At 36.4% G+C, this 19,882-nt stretch overlaps 1 protein-coding gene across 13 annotated transcripts in view; it reads left to right on the plus strand.

Moving 5' to 3' along the window:
- WDR33 (WD repeat domain 33) overlaps positions 1-19,882 on the plus strand; it is a 103,779-nt gene that overhangs the window by 56,888 nt on the left and 27,009 nt on the right. The window contains exons 8-9 of one of the 13 annotated variants that reach the window (XR_007478543.1): positions 10,992-13,067; positions 13,118-17,783. The exons of 11 other annotated variants lie outside the window; for them this stretch is intronic. Coding sequence is in view for 1 of the 2 variants with exons in the window: in XM_049712636.1 (XP_049568593.1) it covers positions 2,579-2,586 (8 nt within the window). In the remaining variant the exon portion in view is untranslated. Of the gene's footprint in view, positions 1-2,578; positions 8,284-10,991; positions 13,068-13,117; positions 17,784-19,882 lie in introns of those variants that run through there. One more of the 13 variants, XM_049712636.1, reaches the window with a different exon arrangement.

Here is a 19,882-nt window from a genome sequence, read left to right on the forward strand (position 1 = left end):
TTTGTTGAAAAGAGAATGGGCTATTATTCTTTGAGCTGTTAGGCTTTCCTTTGCTGAAGTTGTGCCACGTTTAGCTTTGCCAACTGTTACGGAGATTATAGAACGCACTCCTTTTTCAGAAGGATGGTTCTATTTGATAATAATTAATTAACGTGGATTAGGTTGTCTTTTAACTGTAGTTTCATGTTTTAAGGCAAACCCAAAAGCCTGAAAGTCAAGCATGTGGATACATTCATTACAAAGGGTTAAGTGGATGGGATATTATCCCATGAGGAGATACTGCCACCTTCTGTTCTAAAAATATTTTTGGTGAGACATAAGATCATTTAATTAATCCTACTACTTGAAGTAATAAATGGAACCTCAAAGCCACCTCATCTTATAAAAAATATTTTAAAATATTTATACTTTTAGATCATATTATGCATACACAGTAAAGTACACAAATCTTAAGTGTACAGTATGATGTATTTTTACATATTTACACACTCATCTAACCACCTCTTAGATCAAGATACAGAGTGTTTTCAGCACTCTAAAGATTCCTTCCTTCCTCTTTTCCACCTAAGCCTTCTATTAGGTAGTTTAGACTTTCCAAGATATTTTCATTAAATTATTTTTCCTTTTTTTCTACTGTTCTTTATTTTGTCATTTTGTGGTTTCTATCATCTCACTTTCCCTTAGTGGAGCTTTCTTAATTTCCTTTCCTTGATTTGCTTCTGTACTCTTTTGAAAATAATGTTTTACTATTTTTTCTGATTAGCTTCTTTTACTAGTTTCCTGTTACATAACAGAAGTTAGTGTATAAAGAGATAGTATTGTGTATTACTACAATCACAATCTGAATGTGATTCACAGTTTTAGCTGTTAGCAGCCATGTAAATCACATTACTGTGGTTGTGTCCTCATGTGTATAATGGGGATTAATAATAGTACCAACCTACTAAGTTGCAAGAAATAAATGGGTTAATTCATAAGAAGCACTTAACTAGTGCCATAAAGAGTGTTCAGTGGATGCCAGCTATTATGTCATTTCCAAAGGTAATTTCGGAGCCTGTTTCCCTGTCTCTGCCTATTTAAGGATTAAAATGGTTATTTCAGAAGTGTATTCTACTTTTCTCATTTAATTATTTTTCATCCATTGTCATTAGTTTTTACAGTAGTACAAGTTTTTATTTACAGGTAGTCCATAAATATGAACACTTGTTTAAACAGAGTTGTCATGATTTTCCAGTGTTTTCAGGTGTAAAAAATTCGGTGCTTAGAATTGGTCAAAGAGTAAAGGGAAGTTTAGATCTTAAGATCTCATATGGAAACATTTAAAGATTCTATTTTAATTGTTAGATGAATTGAATATTTAATGATTACCTACTGGTCAAGATGCTGTGCTTGATTCTTTTGCTGATATATTTACAAGGCATGATCTTGTCTCTTAAGCAGCATTTTCAGCATTTCCCTAGTTCTTTCATTTCTTCAGATGTTTTGTAAATTGGCCTAGTACTATGGTGAAATAGTGCTGAATAACTGAAATCCAGCAGTCTTCACAGCTTATCACACTGCAGCAGATTGTGGTAATTGGTGTCTAGTCTGATTCCTTGGGACAGCATTTATTTTTCTCTGAGGAAAGAACAGGTATTTTTTTCCTATTGACCGAATTTGATCACAGTTTTAAACTTCAGACTCCATTTAGCAATATAATAAAGTTGGGTGAGCTAGTGATAGCTCTGGTAAAATGTCATTTCTGTTTGTCATCTTTGATGAGGAATGTGATAAGCAGTAAGTTAGAAGTTTTGGGGAAAGTGTATTCCACATATTTTTTGTCACAATAGACAGGACTTAAATATAGAAATCTAGTATCAACTGTTTCAGCCTCCTGATCATCCTCTGTCCCCATCCCATCCAGCTTGCCAGCTGACAGCCGACTGGCTGGGCGTGTAGCCTATTCTATCCCAGAAGTCTTTGGTGGAGTTTGTTACAGGGTGGGATCTAGATCCTTACATAGGATGTAGCAGACATGGGCCCGACTGATAAAGTGATTCTAAGAGCAAACAGGATGATATTACAGGAGGTATTAGAAGTTAAAGAGCATTCATTGTAAGTTTGATGATTTCTGAACATAAATCCTGCTTCTTTCTTGAGGTCATATAGTACACCACCCGCTTCTAATGTTCTTTCTGTAGGCCCTCAATGTTTTGAAATACTTCAGAAGTTTGGTGTTTTTAATATTTTACATATTTTTTGTAATGGTCAAATCAGATCATTTAATTTAGTTTTCAGAGATTTATGGAAACTTCCATTTACATCTTTTTCAAGTGGCTTAGTCTAATTTTTTAGGACATTTTTAGTTTTACAGATTTAATGTTTTAATGTGCCATGCAAATGTAAATCACCAAGGGTCTTCTGGGTAAAAATAAAATCTTTATTAAAACAAAGATTCAAGAGTACACTAGGCATTTTGTTTGGTTTATTAAATTCTAGCAGAAAAATCATTAAATGTTACTATAAAATACTTTAACTTTTTGAATTAAGTGTTTTAAATGTAGTTTTTTCCTTTTTATTTTGTACCTTTTTTTTTTAGGGGTATAATTGCTTTTGTACCTTTTTTTTTTTTTAAAAAAAAGGAAAATCTGCTATCCTTCCACCATGAGGAAATAAGATGCTGACACAGCTCTGATTTGGGAATTGGATATTTAGAGATTGAAGCCCGTGAGATGATAGGTGCTTGAAAGACTCAGTTTGGTAGAGGAGAGTTTCAGTCCTGGAAGAGGCTCACCAAGGACCGTGATAATTGCAAAGGACAAGGCTTGGCACTGTTATTAAGGTCTAGACTGTAAAGAGAGAGTAGTCAGTATTGTGGTGTTTCCGTCATCATTATTTTACAATCACATTTGAAATAAATGTGCTAAAATCCAGCAGGCAATAAATTTGCATTTCTTGAAAAAATAAATTTAGAAGAGATTTACGGAGGAGGTTACTGTAAAATGTAACTTATGAATATTTAGCCCGTTGTTCCCTAAAATCTTTTATTACCTCATTTACCACAAACTTCCTTTTCCTACTGTAAGTTACACAGACATTACATGGTATAATATATATTGTCTTTGAACAAACTTTTAAACATTTTTTATTGCTATATTGAAGTCATGGTTTTCAACTGCATGATGGCATCAGAAGATGAGTTTAAATCATTGCTCCTTCTACTTGTTGAATAACCAGGTTTTCATGATCCATAAAAAGTAAATGGTAATGCCTATATAACAAGGGAAATCAGATTGTAATATATGCAGCACTTTGTGTGCTACATGTTAGAGGGCAGTGGTGGTAAAAATGTTTTGTCTCACGCAAAATGCCCACACAATGTAGGTTCCTAGGAAATGATGTGCCTTTGAAGACAATGACTTTCATGTTTGGGATCTCAGACTCCAAACTTACATCTTCTGTGGCCAGGAAGGACACAGTAGGCGCTAGGGGAACAGCATACATTTACCCATGTCCCCAACCTTAGACATGAAAATCTTCCGGTTATATCTGGAAGGTAAGGAATGGGTGATTTTTTTTTTTCATAGTTTTTTTCTTTCTTTCTTTTTTTTTTGTGGTACGCGGGCCTCTCACTGTTGTGGCCTCTCCTGTTGCGGAGCACAGGCTCCGGACGCGCAGGCCCAGCGGCCATGGCTCACGGGCCCAGCCGCTCCGCGGCATGTGAGATCTTCCCGACCCGGGGCACGAACCCGTGTCCCCTGCATCAGCAGGCGGACTCTCGACCACTGCGCCACCAGGGAAGCCCTCTTTCTTTCTTTTAAAGTGGATTTTATAGTTGATAAGTTAAAAGATGTTTTCTGTTTTTTCTTTGGGCCAGGGAGGGGCTTTTTTAAAATTATTATCCTCAAGTTCTTTAAGACTTCTAGGTTTTAACTTTTGTGTTAAACATATAGTTATGAATAGATTAGCTTTAAAAAATTTTTTTTGACAAAATGCTGATTTTAGTGTCTAGTAGATTTGTTTGTGTTATAGAAACTTGTTTGTTTTAAGTTGGCATTCTTGGTTTTTTTAACCTCTGGATGTGATTAATTCTTACAAAAGTAACATTCAGCTGTAAATTGGGAGATTTTTTTGCACATCTAAAAAAATCTTTCAGTGGAAAAGTACATATGAAAATCTTCATTTTCTTCTCATACTAACCTATTATCTAGATTTTCCAGTAGTTATGGTGAGCACTTTTTTTTTTTCAGTTATTTTCTTCCACCTTTTCCTTACATACCTTTGGTTTTATTGTTGCTGAGCATTTTCCTGGAACCCTTTTTTAAAAATACTTCTGAATCTGCGTGTAGCCCAGATACTTGAGCATATGCCTCCAGTTGAATAGACTCTTGATGAACTCGTTCTCTTGGTCATCTTGGCTAGATAGGCTTCTCCTATGCCTTCTCAGTATGATTGGCAATAATGCTTTTTATTTTATCTGAACTCTTCAACACATACTAGCATGGCTTTGACATTGGAAGCAAAAGGGAAGAAATCTTATGCCAAAATCATCCAAAGCTGCCCTCCCTGTGAATTATGAGATGTGTATTAATAAGGCATGTTTTAGAGTCATTTTGTAACCCCAGAACACTTAGTCTGTTTTATTCTACCATTAGTATTGACAAGTGTAAGTGCCTGTAGTCAGAGACCACCAGGAGCATACCTGTAGTTGAACAAATTGGGTTTATTACTCGTTGTAAGCAAAGAACACAGACCATAGGGAAGCACGGGGTATCTCAGTAAGAGGATGTTATAAAGATTATATTATAGGATTTGGACTTTGGGTAATTGAGGTAAGGGTTCAAAGAAGTGAGGTCTATCACTCTTTTAGCATAAGAGAGATGTTTGGTATTTTGTAGGTTTTGCAGGACCTTGTTTTTGTTTCACGTCATCGTGATCTCAGAATGACTTAATTTGATACAGATGTTCAGTGAGATTGTCCAACAGGAGAACAACATGGTTTAGCTGTAAATGTCGGATCAGTTTTTAATAACATGGAGGCTTAGCTGTGAGTCTCAGATTAGTTCTCAGAGATCAGCAACTGCTTGCCCCCCCCCGCCCCCCCCGCCCCGCAATAGCATTTAAGTCCAACTGGCTTCTCACTATGTAGGGACCAGCTGGGGGAGGTCAGGGTTTAATAGCAGTGACCTGTTGGGTCTGTCACTTGAACAAGCTGTGGTGATACTGACAGGTATATTTTTACAAAGCAGAGCAGTTGGGAATCATGCCAGTTTTCAGCTGGCTAGAAGTAATTAGTTTTCCCCCTCTATCCTAAAGTAGGACTCAGCTTGCCAACGGATGCACAAAATAAATCGAGACAAAGTGCAGGTGCTCGCAGACTACCATGGCTTGCTGCTGAGATGCTGAGTGTAGTTCCTAGCGAAGGAGCTTGGTGGTGCCACTCTTGTTGCTTAGGGTGTCCACTGCCTCTATCTCGGTTTTGCTGCAAAACAAATGCTTTTTGCCTTTTTTTGCAAAAGCAGAAATTCTCTTTGGATTTCTTTCTGTTAGCAAAAACAGGTACAAGCATACCTTGTTTTATTGTACTTCGTTTTGTTGCACTTCACAGATAGTGCATGTTTCACAAATTGAAGGTTTGTGGCAATCCTGTTTCAAGCAAGCCTATTAGCGCCATTTTCCAATAGCGTTAATTTTTAATTAAGGTAGGTACATTTTTTTAAGACATACTGTTATTGCGCACTTAATGGATACAGTATGTGTAAATATAACTTAAGTACCGGGAAACCAGAAATTCATGTGAATTGCTTTATTGCAATATTTGCTTAATTGTGGTGGTTTGGAACCGAACCCACAGTATCTTGGAGGTATGTCTGTACTAATGTAGATCTTTCATAAAAGCAAAGTGGTGTAAAGCGAACTTTGGAAAAGCACGGGGTACCTTTAGTGGGTAAAAACATGTCCTTTTTAAGAAATAAGATGAGTCAGTTTTGCTTCATTAATCTCTCTGGGGATCTTAGGGTTTATTTTACTAAATTTAGTGTCTAGGAATTACTTTTTCATACTTTAGGAGTTCTTTAGATCTGGGAAGAGTCAACTGTTTATTTTCTCTGTTGTCTTTGTTATTATAATACATAGCAGTATACACCAAAGGGATTTTAAAGGTTTTTAAGACTATGAACACTGTTTTAAAAAGCCTTACAATTAATAATTATAATAATTGTAAAATTCTTTATGAACTCTCAGGTTGACTTAAGGCAAAAAAAAGGACCATGTTTTGAAACTCCACTCTGTAGTTTATTCATGTGCATCAAAGATCACTGAAAAGAAGTGTATATTTATTCATTTATTTAAGTAATTGTTGTGCACTGTGTGCCAACCTAGGTGCCAGGCCCTGGGTATGGAGGAGGGAGTCAAGTACTTATTCTTGTCTTCATGAGCAATACAAGTGATAGCTGGAGATTTTTGGTTTCAAAGCATCACTTTTAATGGTATCTTAATTTCATATACTAAAGTAAGCATTGTATTATTGTATTATAGTGCATAGAAAAATATCCCTGTGATTAATGAGGTAGTTCTTACCATTTTTGTGATTTTGAAAGTGGTAGCTTTTAAAAATCATGTATTTGTGGAGCATCTGCTCATGCAAGTCTGGAGATAATGTTTTTTAAATGTGAAGGTCTTCAGAACAAAATTTGTCTCCTAGGAAACTGCAAGATAGGCTTCTTCTATTGAATCTTTACCTTGAATAATAAACTGGGAGTATTCTTAATACTGAATCTTTTTGTCATTTGGTAAAAACTGAGTAAGTTTTAATACTAGAAAAGTTAGGTTTATAATTAAGACTTGACTATGGGTACTTATTAAAAGTATAGAGCACATTAGGATAGTGTCACATGATTAGAGAATTCAAAATGTCTAGCTCCATTAGACAAGCAAGACACACTATAGGCAAACCAGTCTCTTTATGTGGTACTACTAGTTTTGCCATTGGTCTATAGAATTTTCCTATAGAAATAAAGAATATAATCATATTTTGTCATTGAAATCTTCATGATAGCTTTGAGTGTTCATGAGACTCTCAAAAACCTTTAAGAAAGGATTTAGATTGCAAAACTTTTGAACTCTTGATGCTTTTAGTAGAGCAGTAGTAGCATTAGAATATGGTTGATTTGGGCCAAATGTAGATGCCAGAATACGTCTTCATGTAATTTAGGCACAAAGGTTTGTGGTACATTCTCTTGATTTAAAGTGTCCAGATAAGGTTTTGTAATTTAAAATTAAATCTATCTGGGCAGCAACCCATTTTCATGATCCCCACAAAACTCTTTTCCTATTATTTACTGTAACCAGTAGACTTGCATCTATGTTTTCTTTGTAACTATCCATTTACCATAAGGGTTGTTGTGAAATAGTACCAGTTTACTATGTCTTTTTATAGTCAATGTTGAGTGCAAGTCTGTTTGTAATGTGTCATTTTTTTTTTCTATAAAAAAGGGAGGGGTAAATTTTCTGTTTGTGTATTGCTACCTTTAAAATATAGGAGAATACAGGAATTCCCTGGTGGTCCAGTGGTTAGGACTCTGCGCTTCCACTGCAGGGGGCATGGGTTCAATCCCTGGTCGGGGAACTAAGATCCTGCATGCCACGCGGCACAGCCAAAAAAATTTTTCCTTTTAAAATAAAGTATAGGAGAATATAGTGTAATTGCTGTTTACAGTGGTTAAGTGACAAGGAAGAAGAAATCATTAATGTTGTCGAACCTCTTCTCCAGCTGCTCCAAAATTCTGGCTACAGTCATAGTTTCTACTTGAGCAATCTTTGTTTTTTCGTCTGAGGTACTTTAAACATTACTCATCTGAGAGCAGCAGGTATGGCTTTGAATCCCAGCTCTGCTGTTGGGCAGGTCAATCTCTCTCAGTATGCGCTTCCTCCTCTGTAAAGTGGAGCTAATGGTACCTACCTCACAGGGTTGTTGTGAGGGTCCCAGAAGTACACAGAAGAAGGCACTTCTCATGTTGTAGGCATGAAGTAAATGTTGCTTAAGTCATATATGTGCTAGGAAAGATGCAAAAAGCATGGAGGGTGTAAAGAAAGTAACACATTTAAGTTAATTTGGTTTAAGAGGAAGTTGGAATTGATTAGGAAAGATATTATAAAGGGTTCATTTAAGAGGAGATTACTAGATCAAGAATTGGGATGGGTTGTCATTATCCTATTTCAGTAGTGATTCTTAGGTTTAGATGTGTCATTGATAAAATTAATTGTATTGTAAGCCACATTTAAATAAATAACATTATATTGAAATGGAACTATGACTTATTTTTTAAAGCTTTATTTATATAAGTCCTCATACTTTATTTCCACTGTCATCTCAGAATCACAGCATTACCTTAAGGCAATAATTCACTCCCACCATTCCCCATGCACTGTCCCCAAAATTCTGTTCCTTTTTTTGGTTGCTTGCTTGTTTGGTTTTTGAATAGATAATACGTTTGAATCTTTCCTGAGAATCACTAGCTGTTTTTTTGAGTTCTAGTTAGGTAGATTCATATTTGGTGAATATAAGATATACTAAGTTATTCTATAGATGCAGCAGAATTTTCTTTCCGTTGCTACTTTTTACTAGGTTTATAATATCTTGAAAGGATATAACGGCCAGAAAAATGATAGATCTCTGCAGTGTGAGTTATTTGGGCATTTTAAATAGACATTTTAAGTTAGATCAAAATCACATACTCCATTTCTAGCAGTGCAGTCACATTATAAGTTCTTATTCTGTTTTTCTTCAGTCTTTGATTTTCTCCTTATATAGTTGCCTTTTCTAAAAATGAGTAGTAAAAGAAAAATCATTCTTCAAGCACGGTTAAGGTTGAGAAACCTTCACTCTGCCACATTACTTTGATTTTGTGTTTGGTATGAAGGCTGAAGATGAGAATTAAAGACCAGAAACTGAGAACTTTGTGGTCCCACACACCCCAACATCACATTGGTCCCACAGAGCACAGACAGGCAGTGTTGCTGCAGATACCTGGTTAACCGGCATTCTCTCTCTGGGAAACACTGATGACACAACTTAGTGTGGTTGACTGGCAAAGAAATGTATAAACTGCGGTCATACGTCTACACGAATGTGTTCAGAATACAACCAAGAGACTGAAGCCCACTATCAGTATGTATCTTTTAAGAAGTGTTCTCACTAGTTCAAATGGGTTTACGTTGATTTTTCCACATCGTGTCCTGTCACCGGAAAGATGACAGATGATGAGTACAAATGCAGGCTGACTTCATAACAATTACTGACCTATATGTGGATATCACTTGCAACCTTGGCTTTATTAGCAGCACCATTTCGTAACCAACCAAGCCGAAGACCACATGCAACATTTTAAGATGCATTTTTTTCATCAGTCATGCATGACGACAAGTATATTCTGTGTATCACGTGGAAGTGAGATTTGGAGAGAATTGTAATGTCTGGATTCACACATTCCTACCATGTGCCATATGGAAGGCTGAGATCTATTATGATGCATCAGTGTTGGGGGAATGGAGGGGTGGAAAGGTAAGGAAAGAATTGGGTAGGATTAATGTTGAAGATGTTTTCTTGAGAATTTTCTGCCTTTTACAAGGGTAATAAACATTCATAAAAAGTTCAAACACTTAGAAGAAACAAGTCAGTGTCTTGCCCTCCCTGTTTCCAATCTCACATTCAGAGGTCATCACTATTCCATTAATAGTTTGGTGTGAATGTTTCTACAACTCTTACGCATATACAAAAAGAAACGGGATTATACTACATATATTCTTCTGCTGTTTGCTTTTCTCACAACACAGTATATCATGATCATTCTTCCGTGTCATTACTATTCCAGTCTTTTTAAAGTAACTGCTCTATAACATTACATAGCATGTATCTACCATAGCTTATTTTACCATTCTCAATGACAGACATTTAGGATTTGCAAGAAGTTTTACAAAGACAAAGTTGGTCACTAAGCTTCATTGTACCTTTATATTTGTTCCCACTTAAGTAAATTTTCCTTTAGGATAGAATCCTAGCAGTAAACTTGATGGATCAGAGCATGGCCATTCAAACTTTTGGAAGATACTTCTGAGTTGTCCTCACCATCCTGGAGTCATTAACGATAAACTTTAAGAATGTTGTGATCCAGCCAGAAATTCTAGAGATACCATAGTCTTAACATTTGAGGAAATTTCCACCATTTAGAAATGTAAGCTTATTTTTTAAAATTTATAAATAACATGCACATATGGTAAAATATTTTCTCCAGCACCGTAGAGGGATGGAATGTGGATAATCCTTTTAAGCTAATTTGTTTATTTCCTGTGGTTACCATCAGAATTTAAAATATTTCTTGGTATATCTACCTGACACAGTGTCTGTTTACTACCTATCATGAAAGGTGAAGAATTTCAAGTAATTACACCACCAGCCTTGCCTTCTACCTTCTGGGCTTTGTTATGAATTGTAGTTGTTTTGATAGTTTCCCATATAGCTTTAAATGTTCTTAGTTCTTTACTTTTGGGGGCCACCAACTTTAGGCAATGTTCCTTGACTCACCATTACGTTACCTAAGGAAATCTATGCCCCTCAATATCTTTTCTACTTTTCTCCCTTTTATCTCTCCAAGGATTTTTAACCAAGGTTTCAGTTCTAAAAAAAAAAATGAAACCAATAAGTAGAATTTTGAATATGAATGAGCCTGTTGACCTCAGAAACAAGTAGTATAAGCAGGTTTATAATAAACTCTGTGGCAGTTAAAAGTTGTCCTACTTGAAGATTATCAAGATCAAGTGAGACTCTGTTTTCTTAAATCGATTGTCCTATAAACTGTTGAAAGTAATGCCATAATTAAGTTTGCTTTAGTTTTTCTTATAATTTGTAATTACTTTCCCTTCTTTCTTAATGGCACTAAAAGCCTTTATTGTAGCAAGTTTTTAAGTTTTAATTTTGCAATTATAGTAAATGCATTTTGTTTTTATTTTTGAAGATATTCTTCACCTGGTTCTCTGACTTCCTGCTCTAATTTGGACTGATTGTCTTCTGTGCCTGTGACCGCAGTCATACTGGGATTTCTTTGCCTTCCCCTGTTAAGTCCACTCTGTTTTGTTTTTCAATTTAGTTAAAAATATACTCCCCCCCTCCCCCCCTCCCAAAACAGTGCTTGAGAGGTAAATTTCAAAATTCTGATGTCTGGAGAGGTCTATAATTTGCCATCATACTTGACTCATAGTTTGTGTTTCAAATTCTAGGTGTGAAATTCTTTTCCCTCAGGATTTTGAAGGCTTCCACTATCTTCTGTCAGTTCTGCTGATGAGAAGTCATATGCTATTCCAGTTCTCATTATTTTGTAGGTACCCTAGTTTTCCCTTCTGAATGTTTTTTAAATGATCTCTTTTTTTCTGTGGACTTATTTTATTTATTATTATTTTTACTGTGAGTATAGGTATAAGATTTTAAACTTCATCTTCATTGGCTCACTTTGATCTACAATCTCAAATCCTTATTCTAGTCAAAGGGTTTTTCTTTGATTATCATTTCGTACTGTCTCTGCTTGTATTATGGAACTTGATATATGAATGTTGGACCTCTTGGAGGTATCTACCGTGTATTACCTCTTTCATATTTTCTGTTTCCATCTTTTGCTTCAAGTATTGGGAGATTTCTTCTATTTTATCTTCCAGAATATGATCTTCAGTCATGCCCAATCTGTTATTCAGCCCTTCTGATGAAATTTTTATTTTATCCACTGCCGTGTTTAATTTCCAGGACCCCCTAGTGGTTCTCTGGTCTTTCCACTTTTCACTTTTCATGGTGGCCTGTTTTGTTGTTTGTTTTTTTGAAATGCACATACCCTTTAAAACTTTTAGCATAGTAATCGAGGTGTGTGTGTATGAGTGTATATGTGTGTTTAGTCTGGTTGAGTCTGTTCCTATTTGTTTTCCCTAGAACCAGTTAATCTGTTTCTTTTTCCTGGTCTTTCTCTTTCCTCCTGTTTGATTTTTCTCAAATGTCCAGTGATCCTTGGCCAAATATTTGAATGAAGATTTGTGTTGGTTAGTATAAGTAGCTGTTTTTCATTTCTTTTGCAGTTGAGTAAGTCCACTGGCCCAAAGGACTCTCTGCTCAATAATAGACCTCGCTGTGGACTCTGTGCGTGTGTGTATGTGTGTGCACGTGTGTAGTGAGCTGTGTGGGGAAGGACAGTCTTGGAGTAAACGGGCACCTGCCACAATTGCCAAAGTAAGAAAGTAAGTGTGTTGTATTCTGAGATGCAGTGCTCAGTTTATTTCACCCTTGGGTGGATGGAACTACCCTCCTTTCTCCCCTTCCCCCTCTCCTTTCCTCCTCCTCTCCTGTCTCATCTCCCCTCCTCTTTCCTTCTTTCTCTCCTCTCCCTTCTCCTTTCCTTCCTCCAGGGTCATAGTATGGCATTGGCACAAGCTTTGTGCTGCTTTTCCCTCCAGCCTTAAGTCCTGTTTGGGGATTTCTTCCCAGACTTACTATTGCTTTGTTTTAGAAAGCCGTTGTCTGGCTTTAGCTGAGTGCAGCTGTTCTATATAAATGGGAAGGCAGGAGGAGGGGCCTGGACAAGTTGCTCTGTGGAGAGTTCTGTAATTACCCTCATTACAGCATCACAGCCTTTGTCACTGAGCTGTCCTGGAGCGTAGAGTCTTTTTAAGGCCCCAACAGCCCTTTGTGTATTTTGTGTTTTATTTCTGTGCTATGGTTTATTCATCACTGAGCCCATCTATTTTTGGAGAATTGCCCACATTTAGGTTGAAGTTTTTTGAAATTTTCATAACGTTTGTGGTCAGCGACAGTCGTGGGAAATAAGTGCATCCACTGTAAATCTTTCAAAGTAATTTACGAAGGGGCTTGCATACATAATTTAACTTAGTAGTAAAATCATGATTTATTCCAAGACTCAATTCCTTCTTCACATTAGTGACCTTGAGACAGCTTCCCTTACATCTCTCCTGGTATTCTTCCTACTTCTGTCATTTCTCCATTTCTTAAGAAATATTATACATTTAAATTTTTAATCATGTATTTCTAGTTTAAGGTAATCCATGGCATTTAGGGGAATTTTTAATCATGTATTTCTAGTTTAAGGTAATCCATGGCATTTAGGGGAATTTAGAGTAAGTGATCAATTAAAATAACTGAAAGACACTTGAGTTAAACCTAGTATTTTTCCCGTAGGTTTCTTTTTTCCTAGAAATGTGTTAATAAAAATAGAAAAAAATGTAGAGAGAATTTTCAAATATTTACTTAATAAATATTTTTAAAAAGTGATTGGTTTTATCTCAGTATTGGAGACTGCCATTTAGTCTAGCGGAATTAACAGTATTATCTGTCATCAGAAGTATTACCTGTTTTTCTTAGTTACTTAAAACACAGTCAAAATAATATAATAAAGGCAGTGATGGCCCCCATTGTAGGTTTTCCAGTTCTCAGAGAGAAATGGCGTTAGATCACGTCTAATACTTAGGTTGGATGTTGGTAATTAGAACTCTGTGTTCTTTTTATCTTGGGTGACTTGAAGACTGAAATTTAGCGAAGTCTTAAGAAGTCTCACTTGTGGGAAGTACTTTCAAATCGAGCCATTTTCTGCTATCCCATACTCTGTTCATGGTAATGACAGCTCTTGCTCTTAGCTCTACATGGAAATCTCTGTCCTTATGGTGAGCTTTTTCAGGGCAGAGATTGGATCAAAACAAGAGTTCTTAAAATTTGACCATTCAAAATGTGTGCTAGGCATGATGATAAGTGCTTCATACATTTCATTTAATTCCTGAAACAATCCAAAGATTGAGTAGTCCATTTTACACATGGAAATATAAAGGCTTAGCAAGGGTTAAGTAAATTATATAAGATGGTAAATGACATTTGAGGTTTAAACAGATCGAGTTCACTTCAAATCTTTTTACTAATAACCATTGTATAGCACATGAGCACTAAACATAGTACCTACATGAATTAAATTATATTTAACATATCCTTTCCTTGATTCCAAATAAAACTGTTCTGACACTGTACCTGTGCGCCTGTTGGACAAAGCTCACTTTGTCTCGTGGTTATTTCTTCCAGAGGGAGGGAGTATATGGTAGATTGTAGGTGGAGATGAGAATTTTTGTGATTCACGACGCTGCTCAGAGAGGAGGGCAAACTAAAACACTGATCTGTTTTTCCTAAGAACACAATTTTGGTTTTTTGGGTTTTTTCCTCTGGGCTTTTCATCATATATTCATTCATTCATTCAACAAAGTACAAGAAGATGGCAGATTTTAAAACACCTCCACGAGGGAATAATGGGAATAATGGTATTCTTTATAATATGTTAAGTTTAATTTGAGCTGGTTTGGATTTTCACATTTCCTAATCAGTATTACTTGGTTTCCACATTTCTAGAACGGTCAAACATTTTTTTTCTTTCTGAGATTTATGGGCAGAATTTTGAAAATTTATTATACGTCTTCATTTCATTTATAATGAGGCTTTGGCTGGATTCAGAATTCTGGATTCAAAGTTTCTCCCCCACCTTAGCACTATCAAGATTTTGTTCCTCTGTCTTCTTGCTGCCAGTGTTTTGATGAGTATTATGGTGGTTGTGGAATGGCCCTCAGTTGGGTTTTAGCTGATATTTTTCTCATGATTGGTTTTGGTTTTATGGGATTTGGGGAGGTAGACCACAGAGGTGAAGTGCCATTTTTATCACATCAGAGCAAGAGGGTGTATGCTATCGACATGACTTGATGTTGACTTTGGTCAACGGGTTGAAGCAGTGTTTGTCAGAGTTCTCCAGTGTAAGGCTACTCTTTCTCCCCCTCTCCATACAGTTCTCTTTGAAAGGAAGTCGTGAAGCACAGCCCACACCAGAGGGGTTGGGAATTACGCTCCACATCCTTGAGGGTGAACCTAAGTTATTTGGAATTTTCACGTATGAGAAATTCAGCTCTTCTCCCCCTCTTATTTATTATTTATTTATATCAGTATGGGCTAATGAATATTTTATTGGAATATGTTTTCACTATGATGGAAACTAGATAATAGGACCAGCTCCCAGTTGAGGTTTTCTCCATTATCTTATTTTCTGCTTTGAAACAGAAATGAAGATAATTATCAAGATCCAGTTGGAGTGTAATGCCATATCAGAATATTCATTTGTAGGAAAAGTTTTAGTTATAGGTAGAAATCACACAATGTGCTGGGAATCATGTGATATATACTTAACCCCAGCAGTGTTTAGGGGTTCACATAACCCTTTTGTTCTGGTACAGGTAAATTTCTATAATCTTGCCATTGTTACCTTCCTTTCTTCCAAGAGGTGAATAGTAGCAGATGGAGAGGATTATATAGGGAACCACATTTACCAAAAGTGTGCAGATATACCCAAGAATAGTCTGGCAAAACTCAGAGATTCAAAGTACAGTTGATGCTGTGCATGGCCATGATTGCCATGGGGTTAATTAATTCTACTTTGACCAAGATTATGTGTTGCTTTTATGTATCTAAACTTCAATGTAAAAAAACAGTCTCCTTAAGATGGCCAACTGGGTGAACCATATTTTTTACCTTGTTTTCAGAAGGAAGGCTTACTCTAGAAGTACCCTAAAGTATCATTATAAATGGTTTTGCTTTTTCTTTATTAGGAGTTTCAATCATGACTTCTGTTCATTCTTGGCCAAGGTACCTGCTGGCACTAATAACTTTATTATTAATGTCACATAGGTACTGCACTTTCTGGTAGTCCTGCTCATTCTTTTTTTTTGCGGTACGGGGGTCTCTCGCTGCTGTGGCCTCTCCCGTTGCGGAGCACAGGCTCCGGATGCGCAGGCTCAGCGGCCATGGTTCACGGGCCCAGCTGCTCTGCAGCATGTGGGATCTTCCCGGACTGTGGCACGAACCCGTGTCCCCTGCATCAGCAGGCGGACTCCCAACCACTGCGCCACCAGGGAAGCCCCCTGCTCATTCTTTTAAAGGATTTTTTGGATTTACATTTTCTTTCTGATTTTTCAAGCAATGGCTATATGCTTTTCTTCTTGATCCTTTAAAAGAATATTGTGTCATCTGTATATTACTATTGAATTATGAATGTGTGCAGAAATGTTTACTAGAGAACTTTGACTAATTACGCACGTGCTCACACACACACACACACACACATACACATGCACACACACGCACACACCAGTGTACCCTTTCTTACAAAGGACTTTGTGACTGGTTTCTGCGTTGCGTGGGACCCCAGGTATCTCCCATCCCAGACAAATGGCTGAAGTGCTTTGATATATTGATTGTTAACATCCAGCAATTGGGGGAGTACAACAACAATGAGGCTGAAAGAATATTTGGTTGTTGCATTCCTTTGCTTTAATCTGCTTTGATAAATAGTCTCCAAAATAGCCTTGTACTTTTTTGAATACTTTAAATTTTTAATTGGACTCAGAAATTATATACTTAGTCATATATTCATAATTTTTTTCACTTTATGCCAGAAGTAGTTACATGGCATTAATCTTATGAGATGTGTGTTTAATTTCAATTTTTAACCTACTTGACAATTTCATTTAGGTCAGCCTTTGTCAGTACCATGTAAATACATGGTACAAATAAATAGAAACCATTTTACTTGCATATGCAAATTAAATATATAAGTTAAGTAGAAGATGGGCAAATTTATGATGTGCCTACCCCCTGTGCCATTTGAGTTTGTTTTTGTTTGTATACTGGATGCTTTTCTGACACCGTATGTTTAACTGTTTTTTATAACACTTTTCTGTGTTACCACTCAGCTCTGTCAAATCCTTACATTTTGCCATACTTATTTCTGAATTTTAAAAAGAAGTACACATTACACACATTGCAGATATGGTTAAAGGTCCCTTTAGTTGCTCCTCTCCTGCTCCAGAGGTGTCTGCTGACCTGAATTTAGGTTCATCATTGCCAGACCACATCCTAAGCTAGCATTTCAAAATTTCACAGATTGGTCTTTTGAGGGACTTGGAAGTATTCTGAGAAAAAAAGGCTTGCGGTCAAATGTTCACCTACAGATTTGTAATACATATTGAAAGCACTGAAGGCTCTCAGACATGAAAAGAAACTTGTCAATTTTTAAAATTCAGCATTGCCCAGCTATTTGACCGGAGAAACCCTTCCCCCATGATTCTGCGCACTGTTGTTGCTTGGAATATGCTTTGTGTAAACACTGCCTAGAGGTGTACTCTTTCCAAAATTTATTTTCCATTTAATTTTATAGTTTTTTACTAATGTAACTTTCTAGATTTAAATGACAAAGATAGTAATTACTTCCAGTTGATGTTCAGTGTTCGATCAAATTTAAAATCATTCTGCAAAAAAGGAAGGTAAAAATGTTAATAAATTGCATATTCATTGACCAACATACAAGTTGCTTATGCTCCTTAATTTTTTAAATTCTTGATTCCGCTGACCTACTGAAGTGTTTGGCTATTGACCATGGCTACACATACCCTTTGCCTTGAACTGATCTGTTACATTTTATGTTCTTGTGGCTGGAAGTAGCTTGAGTTTGTTAATGTTTGACACACTTTCTTGAATAACAGTTCTTCAGCTGTTAATGTTGTACAAGGTGGCGCTTAAATTTTGTTTGCTTTTTTTCCTTCCTGTATTAGAAAATCTTGGTGCTTTTTGTAAGCTATGTATAAAAGAAATTTTCCTTAAGATTTGTTCATATGATGGTCTGATCCAGGAAAAATAAAATGGGAAAATGGACACTATTTCTGACCTTCAAATAAAACTCTGTATCTTGATTTTCAGACTGTTCACCGAGCCTTGGGGCCATATGCATTGTCTTAAGGCAGGGCTGTTTACCTGTGTGGGATGATAGGTCCCTTAGGATCTGGTGAGGCTGTGGAGGAGAGATGAGGTTCTTGAAAAATGCACAGGGGCACAAAGTCTACATACAATTTCACAGAGGCCAGGGAACCTCCTCGGATAAGGGAAGAGTACAAAAACAGACCTTGTTCCCTTGTTGGCTCCTAGCGTTCACTGCACTACACTTTACGATTCTGAGATTGGAAATTATTAATCAACAGGAAGACTCCACTTTCTACAAAAGTAAGTCTAGAGCTGTTTGCCAAACAGCTAAGGACCTAACCATCTATCCTGTTATTCTCAGAATTTTAGGGTTTATTAAGGAGTCTCTGCATTATATTTCTAGGATCTCCTTTAAAAACAACAACACATTAAGCATTTTGTCATTAGGAAAAATATTATTTTTTGCATTCTGCACCTTCCTATTTCAAGCATAGTCATGTAACATTGTTTTTAAAAGAGGTTTTTTATCTGTTTTTATTTTGTGGAGAGGGTCTCTAAAACACCTGCATTAATTGTTTGCTGGCTTAATTTCAGTCTATATTCAGAAAACATTTATTCTAAGTATTAACTTTTTTGAAAGTTATTGTACCTGGACTGTGTGATTCCACAGATACTTCCCCAGTGTTCAATTCTATTTCATTTGGTGGTCACATATTTTAGAGGTTGAGCACCCATAATAGGAACCCAATAAATGTTGCTATTGAGCACACTTATTTTGAATTAGTGAACAAGTGAAAGATAGATGAATGTGTGAAAGTATAATCAAGTGGAATAAGTAAAATTACTGTTTACCTCCCCATTTGGTATAAATTCTAATGCACAGTTAATGGTTGCTTTCTGCAAATAATTATGAAATAATAAGCTAAACAATTCTGGCATGTCAGACACAGGTTAATCCACAAAGCAATGCCACCAGTGTCTCAGAGATGCTAATTCTGTCACTATTCATTTAGCTAGCACCCTGAGGGAATGTTTAGCTAGCAAAGAAATGATGCAGAACTCATTGCCCTCAAAGCTTAAGCTCTGAGAGTAACCCAGTATGGTTAGATTAATTTGGAATTTCTTTGGGTGGAGTTGGGTCATGGTTGCCACATTTAACAGGACCCTGGTCTTCGAAGTCAATCTGGTTACTTCTCAGATAGTTAAAAAGTAATTCTTTTTTATGTGTTTATCTTTAGATTTTACCCCTAAATTCTTTTCTTGTACAGTTCTGAGAGATGGAAAGGTGTGTAGAAGTTTGCCTTCTACACCCTCAGTTACATTTGAGCAAGCAAAATTTGATAAGTGAAACAAAACAAAAGGACCTCTTCTGCCACTTCATTTGGATGTTATATTTAGTGAGGTGAAGGGAAGATTGGAACGGGAAGAAGGCAGTCCTGGCCACCTGGCCACTGGCCTAAACCCTTTTAGGCCTCAGTTTTCTCTTGTAAAAATTACAAGGCTGTATAACTTTGTAGGTCTTCACTAGCTCAAGTATCAATTGAAGGTATTTTTTTTGTTGTTGCTATTCATTGTGTAACTGAGATAGGGAATAAAAATAATGTGATTATGGAAATTCAAGGAGAAACTTTCTTTAAAATGTCTAATTACAGTCTAAATCAGTGTTGTCTAATAGGACTTCTTGAGATGATGGAAATACTCTGTGTTTATGCTGTCCAGTATGCTAGCTGTTAGTCACAGGTGGCTGTTGAGCACTTGAAATGTCGCTAGTGTGACTGAGCGACCTAATTTTTAATCTAAATTAAAACATTTAAATAGCCACAGGTGGCTAATAGCTACTATATTGAACAGTGCAGGTTAAGTTCTTAAATATTTATAAGCATTCAAAGGGAATGTCACGTGTAGATTTATCATGACAGTCTTGTTTTCTATTTGATGATTTTGGCAGTTGGGATATTTTAGAATTTGGCAGTTGTACCTCCAAGCCTCAATATTGAAATCTTTCTTTAAGCGTAGTTCTAGTTGCAGTGTGGCCGAGCTACTTGTTACCTTTCCTGGGGATCCTAGAGTTTTTACTTA

Source organism: Orcinus orca, chromosome 7 (assembly GCF_937001465.1).
Source record: "Orcinus orca chromosome 7, mOrcOrc1.1, whole genome shotgun sequence".
NCBI lineage: Eukaryota > Metazoa > Chordata > Mammalia > Artiodactyla > Delphinidae > Orcinus > Orcinus orca.